Source organism: Phalacrocorax aristotelis, chromosome 3 (assembly GCF_949628215.1).
Source record: "Phalacrocorax aristotelis chromosome 3, bGulAri2.1, whole genome shotgun sequence".
Taxonomy (NCBI): Eukaryota; Metazoa; Chordata; class Aves; order Suliformes; family Phalacrocoracidae; genus Phalacrocorax; species Phalacrocorax aristotelis.
This window is the reverse complement of record NC_134278.1, coordinates 62,381,221-62,400,524: the sequence shown is the minus strand read 5'-3', so window position 1 is coordinate 62,400,524 and position 19,304 is coordinate 62,381,221. Positions and strand designations below refer to the sequence as shown.

General features: G+C 40.8%; 2 protein-coding genes across 2 annotated transcripts; both read left to right on the top strand.

Moving 5' to 3' along the window:
- Positions 1-5,377: 5,377 nt before the first annotated feature.
- Positions 5,378-7,980, top strand: TAAR1 (trace amine associated receptor 1). Its single transcript, XM_075089864.1, has one exon. It carries the CDS (start codon positions 5,408-5,410, stop codon positions 6,476-6,478), a length of 1,071 nt encoding a protein of 356 aa, XP_074945965.1. The 5' UTR covers positions 5,378-5,407; the 3' UTR covers positions 6,479-7,980.
- Positions 7,981-18,474: 10,494 nt separating this feature from the next.
- Positions 18,475-19,055, top strand: LOC142055611 (trace amine-associated receptor 2-like). Its single transcript, XM_075089732.1, is given in 2 exon segments — positions 18,475-18,604; positions 18,607-19,055. Coding segments are annotated over 2 exon segments (579 nt in total).
- Positions 19,056-19,304: the final 249 nt, after the last annotated feature.

The window sequence follows — 19,304 nt, the reverse complement described above, 5'->3', positions numbered from 1 at the left end:
CAGTGTGACAACATCTCTTTTTCTTGGTTTTCAAAAAATCTGAAAACTAATTATTGCAGAAATATAAATTTTGCAGAAAATAAAGCCACATCAACAATTCTGTAGACAAACTTATACTTTGAATATTGATGTATAACTGCTTTACTATATTACAGACTCAAAAGACTGTTGAACACTTGACTGTTGACTGACTTGACTGTTGACTTTCTACAAATGCTCCGAGGTCTCCCAAAAATAGAGCTTGACGTATTTCTCATTGATATTATAAATAACAAGCTTGAGAATACTTTCATGATCCACATCAGCATTAAGCCACAAGAAAATGCCTGTTTGAAGCACCTGCACCAACAGCATGAAAACTTGTTACCGAAGTGTTCCTTGCTGCTCTAAATCAGTTTAGAGTTTGGTCTGCTTATTTATTATTAGTTACCTTGATGTCTTATAAACTGCCACTTTGCATTCATTTCAGTAAACATACCATTAAATACCACCCTTCCCATGCTCACAGCTTCCTCTAGGTCTGTGGTTCACTCCTTTCCAATGTGGATGGGTCCTACAGTACAGGCTGGTGCATTCAGAGATGATGAAGGCTAAGTGCTATGCCTGTGCATTGCTGTTTGGTAGAAGAGTGAAGGGCATCTCCAAAAATACTCTGTACAGACATCCTGCTGTGCCATCCAGTGGCCCTGGCCACCGGCAGTCTCCTGCTGCCGTGGGGCTGCTGAAGGCACCTGCTGGACCCCACACTGGTGTTGTCCCTGCCATGGTCAGTTGCACTCACCAACCAGCCCCCACGTAGTCTCTCCTCTATCCTTTGCAAAGGTACTTTGCAGCCCTTGGTCCGGAGTGGATTTTGGTAGGGGCAGGAAGGCTGTCCAGCCCCACAGATGAATCTTTTCTTCTTTAGAGATGAAGTCAAGGTGAAAGCTCAGTCATGATGGTATCAGGGACAAAATTCACCTTTAGCTTCACCAGGTCCCTTTCTCTGCATTTTTTCTTTTAAAAATACATTTAATTATTTTAAAGTATATAGGTGTTGCTGGTAGTCAGCTAGAGAGCAAACATGGCCTGCCCCAGAGACCTGCGCTCAAATTGGCTGCTCTCAGATGTGGTATTTGAACTTCCCCTCCACCAGCATATTCCAGTGGTAAGTGCAGAGTGTAGGCACAGTGCAGGCAGACAAGATACAACTGTCATAAAGCCATCTGATAAATATAATAAGCCTACAACATATTGTTTTGCATCATTGGATTTTGATCCTTCCTCTTCATTTTATTTCATGTCCCTGAGGACTCCTAACCCTTCCAAAGTCCTCAGAAGGCTTAAAAAGAAGCACTTTGCCTCCTGGGGAAGTCTCACATGTGAGAGGAAGAATGACAAGCTGTTCTTGCAATTTATTGCAAGTCAGAAACTGGAGGGAAACACTCCCTGACTGGACTCAAAACCTGGTCATGAAGGGAGGCAGAGCAAAAACCCAGAATTCGTAGCTGGCTGCTGCCTGCCCACCTGCGGCAGAGCAGAAATGTTCACAGCAGGAGAAAGTTCCCCAGCCTCTCTGCCATGATTTTGGTAGCCCTGGCTCTCCAGGGGGTCCCCCAGAGGTTCAGCTGGTTGCTGCCACACACCTGTTACTGAAATAAACACTTCAAGCAGAGCTGCCCTTCCAGATCATTGCCCTGAGATTTGGCCACTGAAGGAGGGGGACGGCAGGAGGGCAGTGTGTGTACACGGGCAAATGTCCTTTGACTATGTCCCCGTAACAGGGGCTTGCCCATAACGAAGGCTGCCAGACCTCTTTATGAGTTTTGTATAGAGCAAGGCAACATGGATTTGATCCCCAAAGTTTTACTTTCCTATAAAATGTGTATGCCAAGACGGTAATTACCAAGGCCTAAACATTCACTCCTCAAAGAGAAGTGCCTGGCTTTATCAAAGGCCCAAAGCTGTGAATCTCAAAAGGGTGAAGGCCTCTCTCAGAAACAGTATATGCATGCCTAACGTCTTTTTGACATTTTCCCAACTCTGAGCAATTGGACCTGACTCCTCTTCTCAACATACCCTCTTGACTCTCTCAAGTGGTTTCTCACTCAGCTTGATGGTTGTTTCTGCACTTTTTCTACTTGGCAAACTCTCTTACAGCAAAGAGAACCTTGTATTACAACATCCCAGTCCCTCTACGAGTGCAGCCTCAAGAAAAATGAAAGAACTGAGTTGTTTGCATTGATTTTGATTTTTGTGCACATAATCTAATGAAGAAGCTAACTCAGGTCATGCAGCATAGTTTGTAAGAAGTAGTATCTTAATCTGCCTTCTTGCACATGTCCCTGAGGCACCCATCTTTAACTGGGCTTTAGCTGATGGTCTTTTATGTTCAGCTGTATTACTTTTAAAAGGCTGCATGGTCCTTTGTGGAGCAAAAAAATTGATGCTCTTCATCTGTGACTCCAGTACAACCAATAATAGGTGTTTACTTTAAACAGCTTTTTAGTAGCTGTATCTTGCAAATAGCTGTTAATTGATTAGGCTGTTAGATTAAACCTGTTTGTTCAGTAGAGTAATCAAAACTAGGCTGGTAAACACACATCATGTCACTCTGTACACAATATATCTTTTCAAGGAAATCTTACATGCTGCTGTAACCTACCTATACTTACGTATTTTGCTATATTTTAGAAGCTTACAGAAGGGAGACTACGTGGCGGTTTTTGTTCTGCACCTAGATAATCTTGGGCAGCTCCCAATGTGATTGCAGCGTTTAATCAAACAAGCAAAGGTACTTCAAATGAGTTCATTTTACCTATAATAAAGCCCATTAAACAAATATGACCATTATAGCCATGATTTTGTTCTTAAGTAGGTGACAAAATAAACAGTTTGAGCTACTATTCGCATTAACAGCTGCTCCTGAGACACGGGGCCAAGAACACTATTCATTGCACCAAACATCCTCCAGCAATGTGCCGGGGGCTTCTGGAGGTTGCTCCAGCTGTGGATTATGTGCCTTTCCTCTCAAAATTACCCAGAACTGTTATGATGGTAAAGAGGCTCAGCTGTCTTTTGAGATGGTCTTCAAAGAGAAGGGGTACCACTCAATGAGCAGAAAACAAATTAGTGTCCAGAGCAGACTTCTACCCAGCATGAGGAGCGAAAGGTAGGAGGATAGGTTTTTAAAAGGATGCTTCTTCATATTTCCATTTCATTGAATTTAAAACTTTGTAATTAATTATGAAAATATTCTACTTTCTTGTTGAAAACTTCTTCAGTGTTTAGCTCATTTGTAGTTTGCCATATAAGTTTTGACTTATTTTGTTTCCATTTCATGTAAAGCCACACAGTTGATCTCAGTTTGCTCAATATTTTGGTTGGAGTTTTTTCTTTCTGTTTAATGAAAAAACAAAATCTCCTGGAAATAAGATTTTTTTTTTTTTTAAGAAAAACAGATTCCAGGGGAGATCATATTTCTTTAGGCTAAACAGTTTCTCTGTCAGAGAACAATAGGGAAGTTGTTCATCTTTTAAACAGAAAACGAGACATAGCACCTTAATTCTTTTTGATTGGCTTCATAGCCTGTTTTACCACATTGGTTTGATTTATTTGCATATAGAATAAATGAAGGCTGAAATCAGTGACACATAACATGAATGAGCTTAAAACTTTTATAATTATTTCTAGGATATAGAGTTAAATTGCTGTTTAATTCTTTCTGCTGTGTAAATTGAAGATTTGAGTTAAAAATGATCCCTCTGTCCTACCTCCATCTGGGTGTAAATACACCTAAAGAAGGAATGACAAGCAGGAAAAGAAACATGATGGGCAGAGACCGACCAAAAGTGAAATAAATGAAGTGATAGTCAAATTGAGATGGAAAAGAGTAGAGACGGTGTTAAACATTAGTAGGCAGAAAAAGGGGGAAGCAAGAGGCACCCCAAACAGTAAATAAATATACTCAGAATGTGCCTTGTACTCCTGAGAGTGCCTCTGGGTGCACCTTCTCCCTTGCACTCGCATGCCAGCACAGCACTACTTGAAAATCCCCCTGTAAACACGAGCTGTTAGTTATAACCCTGTAGCTGTCGCGGTTTTGCAAGCTATAGTTTATCATCTATATTCAACTTCCATTTAGCTTCTAATGGCATGGTGTGCTTGTAATAACATTTGTTTCAATATGGGAAAAAAATCAATTATTCTGTTGTGTTCCATCGAGAATAACCAGAGGCAGCAATGTCCTGAAGCAAATGGGTTAAATTAGTACTGGCTGAAGTGCCACGTCAGTATTTTTCTGACTTAAACAACCACGTTAACCATAACAATAATGCTACTGAACAGCATATGCTAATGTTCTATATTTTTCACAGTAATACTCTTTTTCTCTTAATTAAAGGAAAACCAGATCTTTCGACAATGAATATTGCTTGCTAAGTGCTTAAGTACTTTCATGAGATGCTTTTGTAAAGAGACTCGCAAAAGGGACGCATTACTGCATACATGAGAGGACAGCCAATATTTGCGTCCTCAGTGGCGGACTAAACCAATATTCAGAAAGTGTTTCTTTCCATGTTTGTGCCTCGGCTAAGACAAGTATTAACATAATAAATATACAAAACAATGTTAAACTACTAGCACTGAAATAAACTAGAGCCCGACAGGGATGATACTTGCTTCTACAGCAGCCAATGCTTCAGATTAGTCAGGCTCTTCCACCATAGTCTGGAGGCAAAAGGTCAGAAAAGCTTTTTTTCTCCTCTTAGATCTTTTTCTTACATCTCTATTTACATTAAGAGCCTACAAGAGTTATGCAGTAAGACTTGATCTGGTCAGGCACTGTCATCTGCTTAAAAACTGAGGGGTCGTGGAAACTCCTTGGATTTCCCAGGCTGCACAGGGGGTTCAGTTATCGCTATCAGGACGGGGCCAGAGGAGAAGCTGAGCGTGGGTTCCTCAGCTTTAGCCTTCTCTTAGACTTGTAGATCTTAGGCTTACGTATCACAAAATAAGTTGAGGGACCTTCAGAATCTCAAATTACTGATTTTCAAGAGCACAGTGAGAGATAAAGGACTCCAGCCAAGTTTGATGAAGACTAGGGCTGTTTAAACAGAAAATAACAAAAAGGACTTCTGATCTGCCCACTATACAAGACATTGCCCAGTGCAGGCCTCTGGGAGCCACCGTTATTCTGGTGTGAGGACACCCCATTATACAGTTTATTTCATCAGATGAGATTCCCATTTCAAGAGAAGTGTAATGATAAAGTGTCATTCTGTTAAAAGTATAATTACAAAATAGTTTCATCCTTCATAAATATGACGTGAATTTCCGACACATCCAAATAAATGAAGGTGTTTACAATTGTCTTTTTTTTTCCCTCCCTGCAGCTCTCCCTGTAAGGAAAAGAAAAAAACAGTTGCAAATGTATCTCAGCATTAGGAAAAACAGTACCTGTGCTACCTACCTATGTGGATTTGAGACCTCAGTAAGGATGCAACTGGGCTGTGAATCCGTAAATGGCTCTTGCATAAGGAGCAGCTGGTCAAACAGTATCCGTGTTTCCATGTATATCTTCATGGTTTGCATTATTTTGGCCACAGTGGTTGGAAATTTGACAGTTATCATCTCAATATCACATTTTAAGCAACTCCATACACCTACCAATTTCCTGATACTTTCTATGGCTACAGTAGACTTTTTGCTGGGATTCCTCATCATGCCTTGCAGCATGGTGCGCTCTGTTGAGCGCTGCTGGTATTTTGGGGAGCTCTTCTGCAAGATCCACACGAGCACAGACATTATGCTGAGCACGGCGTCCATCTTCCATCTTTCCTTCATATCCATCGACCGTTACTATGCTGTGTGTGACCCTCTAAGATACAAATCGAAGATAAATACTTTTGTTATCCTTGTCATGATATTTGTAAGTTGGATGGTCCCCGCTGCTTTTGCTTTTGGAATGATCTTTCTAGAACTAAACTTGCGAGGGGCAGAAGAGATTTATAATCACATACATTGTACTGGAGGATGCTTTGTCATTTTTAGTGAAACTTCGGGTGTTGTGGCTTCTGTAGTGTCTTTTTACATCCCTGGATTTGTTATGCTGTACATCTATAGGAAAATATACTCTATAGCCAAGAGGCAGGCAAGATCCATTGATGCAATTAGCCAAAAAAAGATGCAATTTGAAATGAAGCACCACATTTCATTCTGCAGAGAAAGCAAAGCTGCCAAGACATTAGGCATAATAATAGGAGTGTTCCTCATTTGCTGGTGTCCATTCTTCTTCTTTACAGCAACCAATCCATTTATGAATTATGTGATACCTCCTGTTCTCCTGGATGCTTTGGTCTGGTTTGGTTATTTAAATTCTACATTTAATCCAATTATTTATGCATTTTTTTACATGTGGTTTCGCAGGGCATTAAAGTTGATTCTGTTTGGAAAAGTTTTTCAGCAGGACTCTTCCAGGACTCATTTGTTTTTAGAGTAACATGTTTTAAATTGTTGTATTCATGGCTTTGAATTTTTGTCTGGAGGCTGAACTCCTGGATGTGAGAGCTGAAAATGAAGGAAAGACCTATTTGTTTACTTGTTTACCAAATCTGGTTTGAACAGATAAGCAACCATTGTGCTTCATGTCCTCTTTCATTCCAGACTGGGCTTTGTATGTGGTTTTTTAGTTATAGCTATTTATATGCAATGCACAGGGGAGCAAGACTTCAGTTTTTAAAAAATTACAGCAGTTTATATCCCTGATCATAATCATTAAGAAATTATTCCAATACAACAGATTAATTTCTTGAACAAGGTGTGTTTATATTACAATATTTGTGTTTCCTTATTGTCCTCTAGAAAGAGACATCTTTCAGTAATAACCCAAAGCTTTTAAGTTTTGTGCGTCCCCTTCAGTATGTGTACAGAGGCCAAACAAGCCCATATACAGCCATAACAGGACACTCCACAGAGGGAAGATGGGACAGAGGAAAGTCATGCTGCTCTGCTTCCATTTCAACTAGTGTCTGTGCCTGTCACTTATGAGTTTGTCACTTAATGGCTTTGCTGCTTAATGAGATCAAAAGCATGTTTAACAAGATCAAAGATAAGGACAAATACAATGTATGGAATGAAAAGCAATAGTGAAAAGTTACATCGAACCTGACGATGCCAGAAAGTGATGCTTCTCCAACGAATGTAAAGTATTCACCCATTTGCAACTTATGAAACTTTTTTCAGCTTGGACATATTGTTATTTCGTCTGATGCAATGCTGTGACAGCTGGTGAGGAAAGTATACAGAGAATTGTTATAGAAAAGCTATGGTTGGCCTGAATAGAGAATGCATGGGGCAGGGTGAATGTGGAAGCACCAGGAGGAGTGGCAGAAGAAGGGCTATAGGAATGGCTTGGGGTGACTGTGCCTGGGTGAGCAGGCTGTCAAGGTTACATCTGTGTGCGGCTTCTCATGACACCCAGATTGGGACATGAAGGACAGGCAAGTAAGTCAAAAACTAGCACATGGTCACCAGCTGAAGAAGACCCATAGGCTGTCATTTTTTAAATCTATGACCTGGCTTTTCTAGAATTGAGGTATTACCATACAGATGGAAATAATACCTCTGGCCTGATCCTGCGACATCTGGTTGGACTATGGACTAGTCCTGGGAATGGACAGAAAAGGATTAGTACCTGATAAGAGACTATGGAGAGAAACTGATGACTGTACTGAAGTAAGAGCTATGCTCAGCAGTAAATTATGTCCTCCATTCACGTTGCTGGGATAAGCACACATCGTATGTGTATCTTGTCTTTCTTTTCTGTGCCCTGTAGAGCACTGAAACACTCTACGCTGTAAAGCATAAAAGTTGAACAATGCTCTATTTCAACAGAGCAAAATCAGGATCTGAGATTGTCTCTTTTACTGTTTCATTGCCATCTTGTAAGTTTGCACTCTCCAAAATGACATAAAAAGGAAAAATGCAATATACACCACATGTGCACTAATCCTTGTTAGCAACTAGTATATGACTACTTCAATACTTTATCTCACAGCAATAAAGTAAGTAAAGATAAAAAAAATCTCTTTCTGATAAATGAATTGTTAATTCTCTTCTTCCTTCATCGCCAGCGAGGCTGGCCTGATGTAGGTCATTTTCTCATGCTCAGTGCTACTTTCTGAAATGAACTGCATGATCACTTGGACATCTTGATCACTCTTGAAATAGCAGCTTCAGAAGTGCTTCCAGGTGATACCTCCTTCTGGCGGTGTTATAGAATGAAGGGTGGTGATCCTTCCCTACGAGGAATGTTGCCCATCTGAGGGTTTTAAAGTCTATTTAGTAAGCTCAGCACGTATTAATATAGTCCCTTCAGGAAGTCAGTGGAGATGGTTTTTTGCCCCTCATCCACTATCTCTCTCCCTGAAAATCGGGAAATATCACTGTTTTTCCAGGGAACATCAGCTCTACCAGAGTTCATAACTGGTCAGTCTCTCTTCATAATGTGTTCTGGCATCTTTCTGGCATTTTTTTCTGATTGCAGGAGTAGTCTGTGAATAAGTATGATCCCAGCTTGCTTACAAGATGGCCTCTAGTTCAAATAGAGCACACACCTCTGCAAGCTGCGCCTAGACCCTAGTGCAAAGCTAATCTACTTAAAATCATAAAAACCTGACCCACACTCCTGAAGGCTGATAACCACCTAACCTAAATTTAGACGTCTGAAAGTTAGGTACTGCATCTGCTTTAGTCATTGGTAGCTTGCTTTATAGTCACTGTAGAAAAGCAGCCATCTTCACAGAGTGTTTTACCTCACCAGCTTGTTCATTTTTAGTTAAGATGAATCGTCCCTGCAGGTGCTCTTTCTCATACTACCAAGAGGGATCTGCCAGTCACTAGTATAGATTTTCTGAAGATTTTAGATATATATTTTTAGGTAGCTGAGATGAGGATTACTCAGCCTAAGTGAATCCCACACTATAGAAAAGTTGGATGATTGTGGGACTCCAAAAATGCTTGTGTCAAAGGCTAGTTTTCTGGAACTAGCAGTTAGTTGTCTCCTCTAACTTGTCTGACTAGCAAGAGACCTGAAATGAGATTTTGGATCTGGGCAGTGATCCATGGAGCTACTACTGAAGGTTTGCCTGAATAGCTGCAGCTGGGAGAGTGTGGTGGAATGGTGGATTATGGAGTCCCAGAGGAACACACACAATTCCCTGACGGCACGTAAGGAGGGAAGTAGGTCAAACATTGTCAGTAGCCAGTAGGTCATCCTGAGGAGATGACCTGCCAGGGAGGGAAGATAGGGGAGACGTTGGGCTAAGGGAGTCTCAGCCATCCCACGCATGCTGTGCAGAAGTTTGGAGGGTGTCACAGTTTAACCCCAGTAGGCAGCTCAATCCCACATAGCCCCTTGCTCACTTCTCCCCAGGGGATGGGGGAGATAATCAGAAGGGTGAAAGTGAGAAAACTCTATCTCATAGAGACAGTTTAATAAGTAAAGCAAAAGCCACACGTGCGAGCAAAGCAAAATAAGGAATTCATTCCCTACTTCCCATTGGCAGGCAGATCTTCTGCCACTTTCAGGAGAGCAGGGCTCCATCACACCTAGTGGTTACTTGGAAAGATGAACACCATAACTATGAATGTTCCCCTTCTTCCATCTTATCCCAAGGTTTTATTGCTGAGCATGAAGTCATACGGTGTGGGATATCCCTTTAGTCACTTGGGGTCACCTGTCCCAGCCATGTCCCCTTTCAAATTCTTGTGCAATTGCCCCCTGCTCGCTGGTGGGGTTGTGAGAAACAGAGAAGCTCTGGGGCTGTGTAAGCACCGCTTGGCAGTAGCTAAGACAGGGGCACGTTATCAACACCATTTTCACCACAAATCAGCACTACACTGGAAACAGAGCACTGCACAAGCTACTATGAAGAAAATTATCTCTGTCCCAGCCAAAGCCAATAGAGACGACATCATGACATCATGGCTGTATAAGATCACCACAGTCTATTTAGTGTAAATGGAAATAGTAAAAGAAGCAATTTTCAGTGTATAGACCACCAACTCTTTTGCAAGCTAGTCTAGCATGATTCCACCAGTATTTATTCTCTGCAGAAGTAACAAGGGGCTTCCACAGACAGACTGCTGGTGACTTTCATCCACACCTAGATGACATTTCTCCTTGTTCTTAACAACCTAAAAGTCTAAGTAAGTTTTGTGCACAGCCCAGCTCAGAAAGTTTCAGAAATAACTGTTTACTCTGGTGTCCTGTTACCTAAAGGTGGCACTTTCCTTGCCTTCTCTTTATGGAGTGCCTTCTCTGGTAAAGCAACTTTAATGAAGTCCCAGGTTATTTTCTCTTGTCAGCTCGAATCACAAGCAGCACAAAGCTATTTCTCACTGTGAAGGGAATGTAAAAATAAGATGTGTTAATGAGGCCACAGGGTCTCTATTTGGATGCAAGATTTTGATAAATTAGGAGCACAAGAAAAATGCCTCATGCTATTGTTCAAACAGATTGTGAGTTAGGTCCGGTGAAGCAGAATGTACCCGACTGCAAGCTCAAAGTGTTGTCATGTAAATGAAGTGCAAATGGTATTGTTAAATTCTTTATCAACACATTTAATTAGTGACCTTATTAAATACTTCCCAGACAGCTACCTTTTTCAAAACAAATGAATCTCCAGTGCGTGATTTCATATGTTTTAACTTCCCTAAAAACTTATGCAAAGCAATTACTCCAGCATGATGAAAGGATCTGTTTTAGCAGTAAACCTGTGCCTGTTCATTTTGCCACCAGTGAGCACAGTTTGCAGCGTTACCTTCCTCTCATGATTTGTACAAAATGGACAGTAATTCTCAGAGTCAGGGACTGCTGCCTCTCACCTCTGTGTTAGTGCCTGTAGCTTGTGTTTTGGTGGTTGCAACACTGCTACAGCCTGTGGGCTGCCACCTGCACTGTGGTCCCACCTGTGGCAGACCCTGAGGCTCTGCCCCTCAGTCACCAGCTGCAGCAGGACAGGGGAAGAGGAGGAGCACTGACTGTCCAGACGGGACCTTTCCAGAAGGTTCACAAGGAAAGCCTTACTCCGAAATGGAGTATTTTAAACAGCTAGATAAATCATACATTAGTGCAGTGTTCAAACAGAAAAACTGAGCTCTCAAATTGTGTAAATATTGCAGTGTATTGCTTTCCTTAAAACATTAACTCACACAGGTTGTGCACACTGTGCACTCTGTCCTCTACAATGCATTAATACCTGTTCAACAAGGAAGAAAATACTAGATCCAGTCAGACATAAGATACTTAGTGTTCTACAAAAGACTTTTACTTCTGTAGTTTTTTTGATCATCTTAGCTATCTACAACACTGCTTCTACACTACTGCATCTAAAAACCTAATTCAGAAAAAGACTATGCCTATCTATAAGCACTTTTTGACTAGTCATTAGACATAGCCTGAATTTGATAAACTTCTATGATGAAATGGCTGGCCTGGTAGACAAGGGGAGAGCAGTGGCTATTGTCTACTTAGACTTCAGCAGGGCTTTTGACACTGCCTCCCATAAGATCTTCATAGAGAAGGTAATGAAGTATGGGCTGGAAGAGCAAACAGTGAAATGGATTGAAAACAGGCTGAATGGCCAGGCCCAGAGGGTGGTGATCATTGGCACAAAGTCTAGTTGGAGGCCAGTGGTCAATACCAGGAGCAATCCTGTTTAACATCTTCATTAATGATCTGGATGATGGGTCAGGGTCCTTCCAACCTCAACCATTCCATTCTATGAAATTTAGTTCCTATAATATTTCCTTCTTTGTAGGTTTTTTTAATAAGATCTTTTCACCTTCATGCTGCCACTTTAAATACAACAAACTGCACGGGTAATTGAAAATGTTTCTTTGTAATGACTACGCTGTAGCCTTTGTAAAACAAATTCATTTCTTAAGAGATCAGATCCAGAGCTAACTTAGGCAGTGGGAACTCCACAACCCACTCCTAGATGTCTGGACTTCTTATTTCTCATAGCTATAGGAAAAGTCAGTTTCCTTAAACACCGAGTACTCATAGCATACGGACTAAAAGAGACACCACTGAAAACAGAGTGCATCTTATATCCTTTGGACTTTCTCAGTTACATACAGGAGAAAACAATTCTTTGAGAAAATTTGAGCTTGTCTTTAGGTCTTTATTGCTGTGATTTCTGCTTTACTGAATCATAGAATCATAGAATGGTTTGGGTTGGAAGGGGCCTTTAAAGGTCATCTAGTCCAGCCCCCCTGTAGTGAGCAGGGACATTTTCAACTAGATCAGGTTGCTCAGAGCCCCGTCCAGCCTGACCTTGAATGTTTCCAGGGATGGGGTATCTACCACCTCTCTGGGCAACCTGTGCCAGTGTTTCACCACCTTCACTGTAAAAAAAATTTCTTCATTATATCCAGTTGAAATCTACCCTCTTTTAGTTTAAAACCATTACCCCTTGTCCTATTGCAACAGGCCCTACTAAAAAGTCTGTCCCCATCTTATAAGCCCCCTCTAAGTACTGCAATAATGTCTCCCCTGAGCCTTCACTTCTCCATGTTGAACAACCCCAACTCTTTCAGCCTTTTCTTCATAGGAGATGTGTTCCATATTCCACCCCTCTGATAATTTTTGTGGCCCTCCTCTGGATGTTAGTTGCTTTCCTGTCTTTCATCCAGTGAATTTTGAACAACTGGACTATTTCCTTTGAAAGAACATGTCTTCGGAAATGTGAAGACTAAGATAGTTTTGAGTATTTATGCTCCGTTGTTTAATGTACGTCTGTGAGCACAAGCTGCCTTAAATGATGCAAGTGTTGGCCCCATATTGTTCTCCCTCTAGTCATGGCTGATATCTTGTTTTTTTAACGATGACTAATAATTAAACAAACTTGCTTCCATTCTCACAGTAGAAAGTTGGTTTCTTTAACATACCTTCCTTTTAGTGTAGCTAACTCCATTAATACAGTTGCTGACTTTGCTCAGTGCTGTATTTTTAATAGGCAAGTTCTTTGGCAGGTATGCTCTAATTATATATTCCAACAGTGCCTAGCATATTGAAGACCCTGCTTTGGAGGGTGGCTAATGTATTTCTTTTACAAAGAATAAACAGACACTGCCTAGATCTTGACCTGGCCTGGGAGTTGGAAGGAGAAAGGGGAATGCACAGCTGCAGTCATGTCATTTAAGTGGTACATGCAAGGCCCCATCACAAATCCATTCCAGATTATAGGCAGGATTTAAGAAATTTACTAAAATCAGTATCAGTCTAGGTACACTGGGCTAGGAGAGATGCATTAGCAGGTGAGATACCATTCTGAAATTATGTTTACAGCAGTTCTGGTGTCTTTCAAGTGTGTGGGGAGAGAGAGAGTTGTACTGTCACATGATCATTTGCTCCACAGTCCAGCAAAGATGAACCCACAAAAGTGAGCATCACTCCATATCTGTCAAATGCCATGATGGTATCTGAGTCTGTAAAGGCCAAGCAGGTTCCTCGTCTGAAACCAGCCCAGAGGAATAAGAGTGGTTAATAATAGGTAACAAAATAGTTCTCTCCAATCAATAGTTAAGAACAACATGGAAATGATGAGGTACAACAGGAAGGAGACTCATAGACTGTAATAAAACTAAACTATTTTACCAGTGAAAATCATTATGGAGAGAAAATGCAACAATTTTCTCTCCACATTGCCTTTGTAGTACAGCAGTGCCTCATATGATTAATTCTCAGAGGCAATTTATCACAGAATCATAGAATGGTTGGGGTTGGAAGGGACCTTTAAAGATTATCTAGTTCCAACACCTCTGCCATGGGCAGGGACACCTTCCACTAGACCAGGTTGCTCAAAGCCCCATCCAACCTGGCTGTGAACACTTTCAGGGATGGGGCATCCGCAACTTCTCTGGGCAAGCTGTTCCCGTGCATCACCACCCTCAGAGTGAAGAATTTCTTCCTTATATCCCTGTATTCCTCAAATTAATCTAAATCTACCCTCTTTCAGTTTAAAGCCATTACCCCTTGTCCTATCAGTTCATGCTCTTGTAAAAAGTCCCTCTCCAGCTTTCTTGCAGGCCCCCTTCAGGTACTGGAAGGATGCTGTAAGGTGTCCCCGCAGCCTTCTCTTCTCCAGGCTAAACAACCCCAACTCTCTCAGCTTGTCTTCATAGGACAGGTGCTCCAGCCCTCTGACCATCTTCATGGCCCTCCTCTGGACTCAATCCAACAGGTCTATGCCATTCTTACGTTGGGGGCCCCAGAGCTGAACACCCTAATGCAACTGGGGTCTCACAAGAGCGAAGCAGACAGGGAGAATCACCTCCCTCAACCTGCTGGTCATGCTTCCCTTGATGCAGCCCAGGATATAGTTGGCTTTCTGGGCTGAGAGCACACATTGCTGGGTCACGTTACGCTTCTCATCAGCCAATACCCACAAGCCCTTCTCCTCAGGGTTGCTCTCAATCCATTCTCTGCCCAGCCTGTATTGTGCTTGGGATTGTGCTGACCCAAGTGCAGGACCTTGCACTTGGCCTTGTTGAACTTCATGAGGTTTGCATGGGCCCACCTCTCAAGCCTGTCAAGGCATCCCTTCCCTCCAGCCTGTCAACTGCATCACACAGCTTGGTGCTGATGGCAAACTTACTGAGGGTGCACTCAATCCCACTGTCCACGTTGCTGACAAAGATGTTAAATCACCCCAGTCCCAATACCAACCCCTGAGGAACACTGCTCATCACTGGTCTCCACTTGGACATTGAGACATTGACTGCAGCCCTTTGAGTGTGACCATTCAGCCAATTCCTCATCCAGAGAGTGGTCCATCTGTCAGATCCCAGTCTCTCCAATTTAGAGACAAGGATGTGTTGTGGTTTAGCCCCAGTCAGCAACCGAGCACCACGCAGCCGCTCGTTCACTCCCCCCTGGTGGGATGGGGGAGAGAATTGGAAGAGTAAAAGTAGAGGCAACTCATGGGTTGAGATAAAGGCAGTTTAATAGGTAAAGCAAAAACTGTGCATGGAAGCAAAGCAAAACAAGGAATTCATTCACTACTGCCCATGGGCAGGCAGGTGTTCAGCCGTCTCCAGGAAAGCTGGGCTCCATCACATGTAGCAGTTACTTGGGAAGACAAATGCCATCACTCCCAATGTCCCCCCCTTCCTTCTTCTTCCCCAGCTTTATAGACTGAGCATGACGTCATATGGTATGGAATACCCCATTGGTCAGTTTGTGTCAGCTGTCCTGGCTGTGCCCCCTCCCAGCTTTTTGTGCACCCTGCAGAGCATGGGGAGCTGAAAAAGTCCTTGACCAGTGTAAGTGCTACTTAGCAACAACTAAAATATTGCCACATTATCACCGCTGTTTCCAGCAAAAATCCAAAACATAGTCGCATACTAGCTACTACGAAGAAATTTAACTGTATCCCAGCTGAAACCAGGACAGGATGTCATATGGGACAGTGTCAAATGCTTTGCGCAAGTCCCGATAAATGACGTCAGTTGCTCTTCACTTATCCACCCGTTCTGTATCCCCATCGTAGAAGGCCACCAAATTTGTCAGACATGATTTGCCCTTAGTGAAGCCACGTTGGCTGTCACCAATCACCTCCTTATTTTCCATGTGCCTTAGTATAGTTTCCAGGAGGATCTGCTCCACGATCTTCCTGGGCGCAGAGGTGAGACTGGCTGGCCTGTAGTTCCCCAGGACCTCTTTTTTTTTCTTTTTAAAAATGGGGGTTATATATTTCCGCTTTTCCAGTCAATGGGAACTTCACTGGACTGCCACCTGCCTCTTCTAAGGTTGTTTCTGTGGTCTTGCTTTAACCCAGTTAAAGAGTTCATTTTACAAAAGTTTCAATTTTATATTTGTTAGCAGGTTTTACACATTTCATTTCTGAGAGAAGATGTGTCAAACTGTTCCCCCATCATTGTCTTCTGCCCCATGCTGAAGGAGGACCAATGGTGAGGCACGGGACACTGCTTTCTGAAGGTGATGCTTTCTGAAGTGTAGCCTCTATCCAGAGACTTATTTATTTTTTAAATCTAATATAATTGTGTCTGCACAGATTTCTGTTCTAGTAACTTCTTTTTAATAAAGGATCATCTGTGTTAAGCTTGCATATCTCTCACTTGATTACTTAAAAATAAAGTTAATAGATATGCCTGTCTCAAAAATACTGACATCTCAAAGATAATATATTTCTGCTATACACAATAACAAAATTTTACTGGTTTTGGAGTCTCTAAATGATTCTGCTGGAGACAATCCCAGAGATTTGCATTTTATTTCCAACAGAAAATTTCCTTGTTTGTCTTTAAAGCAGCTGTCATAAAGGTAGGCTTATTTGAATGTTCTTACTTTTCCCTTAATTAATTTTAAATCCCATGTTTATTTTCTGCCCTGTTCTTATGACATACTCTATATCACATTCAATAAAAATCCAGTCTCTGCTGAACAGCAGTCATTTGGACTTGTAATGCGTCTTCAACGTACCTATATAAGGGTCCGTGTTAAGTCTCTGACCTCAGAGAACTCCATTTTTTCACATTAATCGTGAATTAATTCTGTCTTTTCCTGTAAGAAAATAAATACTACCTTTCCTATTTTTTATTATTTTATAAATAATAGTTTTTCTGATAACAATGATAGATTGACCTAAATTAACACTTCTTTTTATCATTGACTGTAATGTATGGGGAAGATTTTCTGTATATTACATGAAAGCTGCATATACAACCAGCATGACAGAAAGTGCTGTTTCAGCCCATTTAATTACAAGATGTTAATCTTCTTCAAGGCTATTAAATATTTCATTTCTAAATTTCATTAGAAATGTTAATTATTTTAAAATGTGAAAGATAGAATGCATTGGCCACTAAAATAGATAAAAAACAGAACACCTTTTCTTCACCTTTACCTTTAGCCTCTCCTGTCAAAGACTCTTTTTCATATGACTTTTATCTACCTTAAGTCACCAAAATAGCTCACCTATACATGAGGGCAAATGAATTAATAGAGCAAACAAAAATAATAGTCTTGGGAATACAAACACTTCATTTGTTTATCTCCTGTTGATGTGAACCCCTAAATTATATATATATTTTTAACTCAAAGTCTTCTGGGACTTAAATGTAATGCCATAAAAGAAAAATAAATTCCCATGTTTTGTTAATCTGAGCCAAGTTACAAAGGGGGTCTGCGTTTTACAGACATCACACTTATGCAGGACAATAACAAAACAGGAAAATGTCTACTTAAAGAATCTGTTGGTGGCATTACTAAAACAGATGCAGATAGGGTTAGCCTATAAAACTGGCTTCCAAGCATTATTTTTAATCTTTTGATGCTCTGTTTCTGTATTTTCTTCATTTCAGGGTGATACCTATTGGAAAAAGTCAGCAGACCAAGCTGCTTCCCAAGTTCCTTTTAAGTGGGTTAAATTGCTGTGAAGAAGAGTATCTCCTTCTGTTTCTATTTCTAAGTACTCTTTTAGCCCCAAACAATCTACCAGGAAAAGAGATGGCAGAAATGGGTCTGGTCCGCCCCAGATAAATGAATGGAATTTTCTGACCCTTGGAAATATTCACAGGTGTATTAATTTATAACTACAGCAGCTGGACCACAGTCTATTACAGGAGGCAATACTCAATCTATCCCTACTTCCTTGCAATTAGTGGAATTATAATAATAGAAAAAAAATGTATTGGTAGGGAAAGAAAAGAATGTTTCTTATCATACCAATTTTACAACTGATTGCCATCAGATGTGATCATTGCTAGTACTTCATAATCCACAGCAGGTGAGTTTAGCATCATAAATAATACGGAAAAGGGGATTTTGGCAGCTGATTTGTGACTTTTAAGATGAGAGTTTATGTGAATAGCCATTAACAGAAATCACGAAGAAACTGAGGTATGTGAGCTTGTATAACATTTCTGCTATAGAAAAAAGATCAACACTCTAAGGTTGAAGAGATAAATAAATCCTATACATTATTTTCAGACCAAAAGGAACTTAAGGGATTTCTTTCTTTATGCATCTTTTTCTTCCACAACTTTAAAATTACTAATATTATGGTGTATATAAAACACAAGAACCATATTTTACAAAATGCTCCAGGTACAATAGAATGAACAAAATTGATGGTATCATGTAATTTAGTTAATTTAAGCGGTAATTAAGTTTATTTTCAACTTCTTTGTTTTAAATATTATTTGCAATGAATTTTATAATAGCTTCAAGTTATCAGATTTCATGTACCATTTCAGAAAAATAATGGGTTGCATTTGGTCCCTTGTTAAGACAAGAGAAAGTTTAGCTTTGAATTACTGCATTTCACCCAGTAATTTAATTAATGTTTCTGACTTACTTTATCTGGTATTGTCATGTTAAAATTTGGAATCTTTTGAAAAATTGTGAAAATTAAATCTGCCTGTGGAACTGCATCTCCAATAGAAAAACTGAATAAAGCATTGATTATGCTTTCTCCAGATATCTTGAGGGATTTGACCGATTGCTCTGAGTTTGGAAATATATCCTGTCCTGAGAGCATTAGGTCACCAGAAGTAGGAGGGGTAATGTATCTATTCATAACAGAAGCCTTCATTCTCAGGGAAACCTGGCCATAATCATTTCCATGTCATATTTCAAGCAGCTTCATTCTCCAACCAGTTTCCTCATCCCATCCACGGATTTCCTTCTGCGCTTTGCCATTACGCCCAGCAGCACGATGAGCTCTGTGGAGAACTGCTGGTATCTTGGGATGACAATCTGCAGAGTTCGTCGCAGTTTCAACCTGATGCTCTGCTTAGTTTCCATTTTCCGTCTTTGTTCCATGGCTGTGGGTTGGTTTTATGCCATCTGCCACCCTCTGCACTATGCCAGCACCATGACTGCCACAGCCATCGTAGCTGTGTGCTGGTCAATGCCAGCTACTTTTTTTGGTGTGGTGTTCTCGGAAGCTTATGCTTCTGGGATTGAGGGCTATTGTTTCTTCAATAAAATCAAACTCATTTTATATGATATTTATTTATACTTGTGTTCACTCTTAATGCCTTGATAGTGTTTCATATGTTTAAGTCTTTCTATAATCTCTTAACGATTTCTTTTTTAATTTCAGAAATATTTACATACAGTCCATAAACACATTATTTCACCTAATCTTGTATGCATTAAGCTAATCTTTCTTGAGGTTCACCATCAATAATCTCCTAATCTCCTAAAATGAATACATCCCAGGCTAATATGGTGACCCTTCCGTGATGGGGGCAATAGCAGGTGTATAGAGTCTGCTGTTATTCCCAAACAA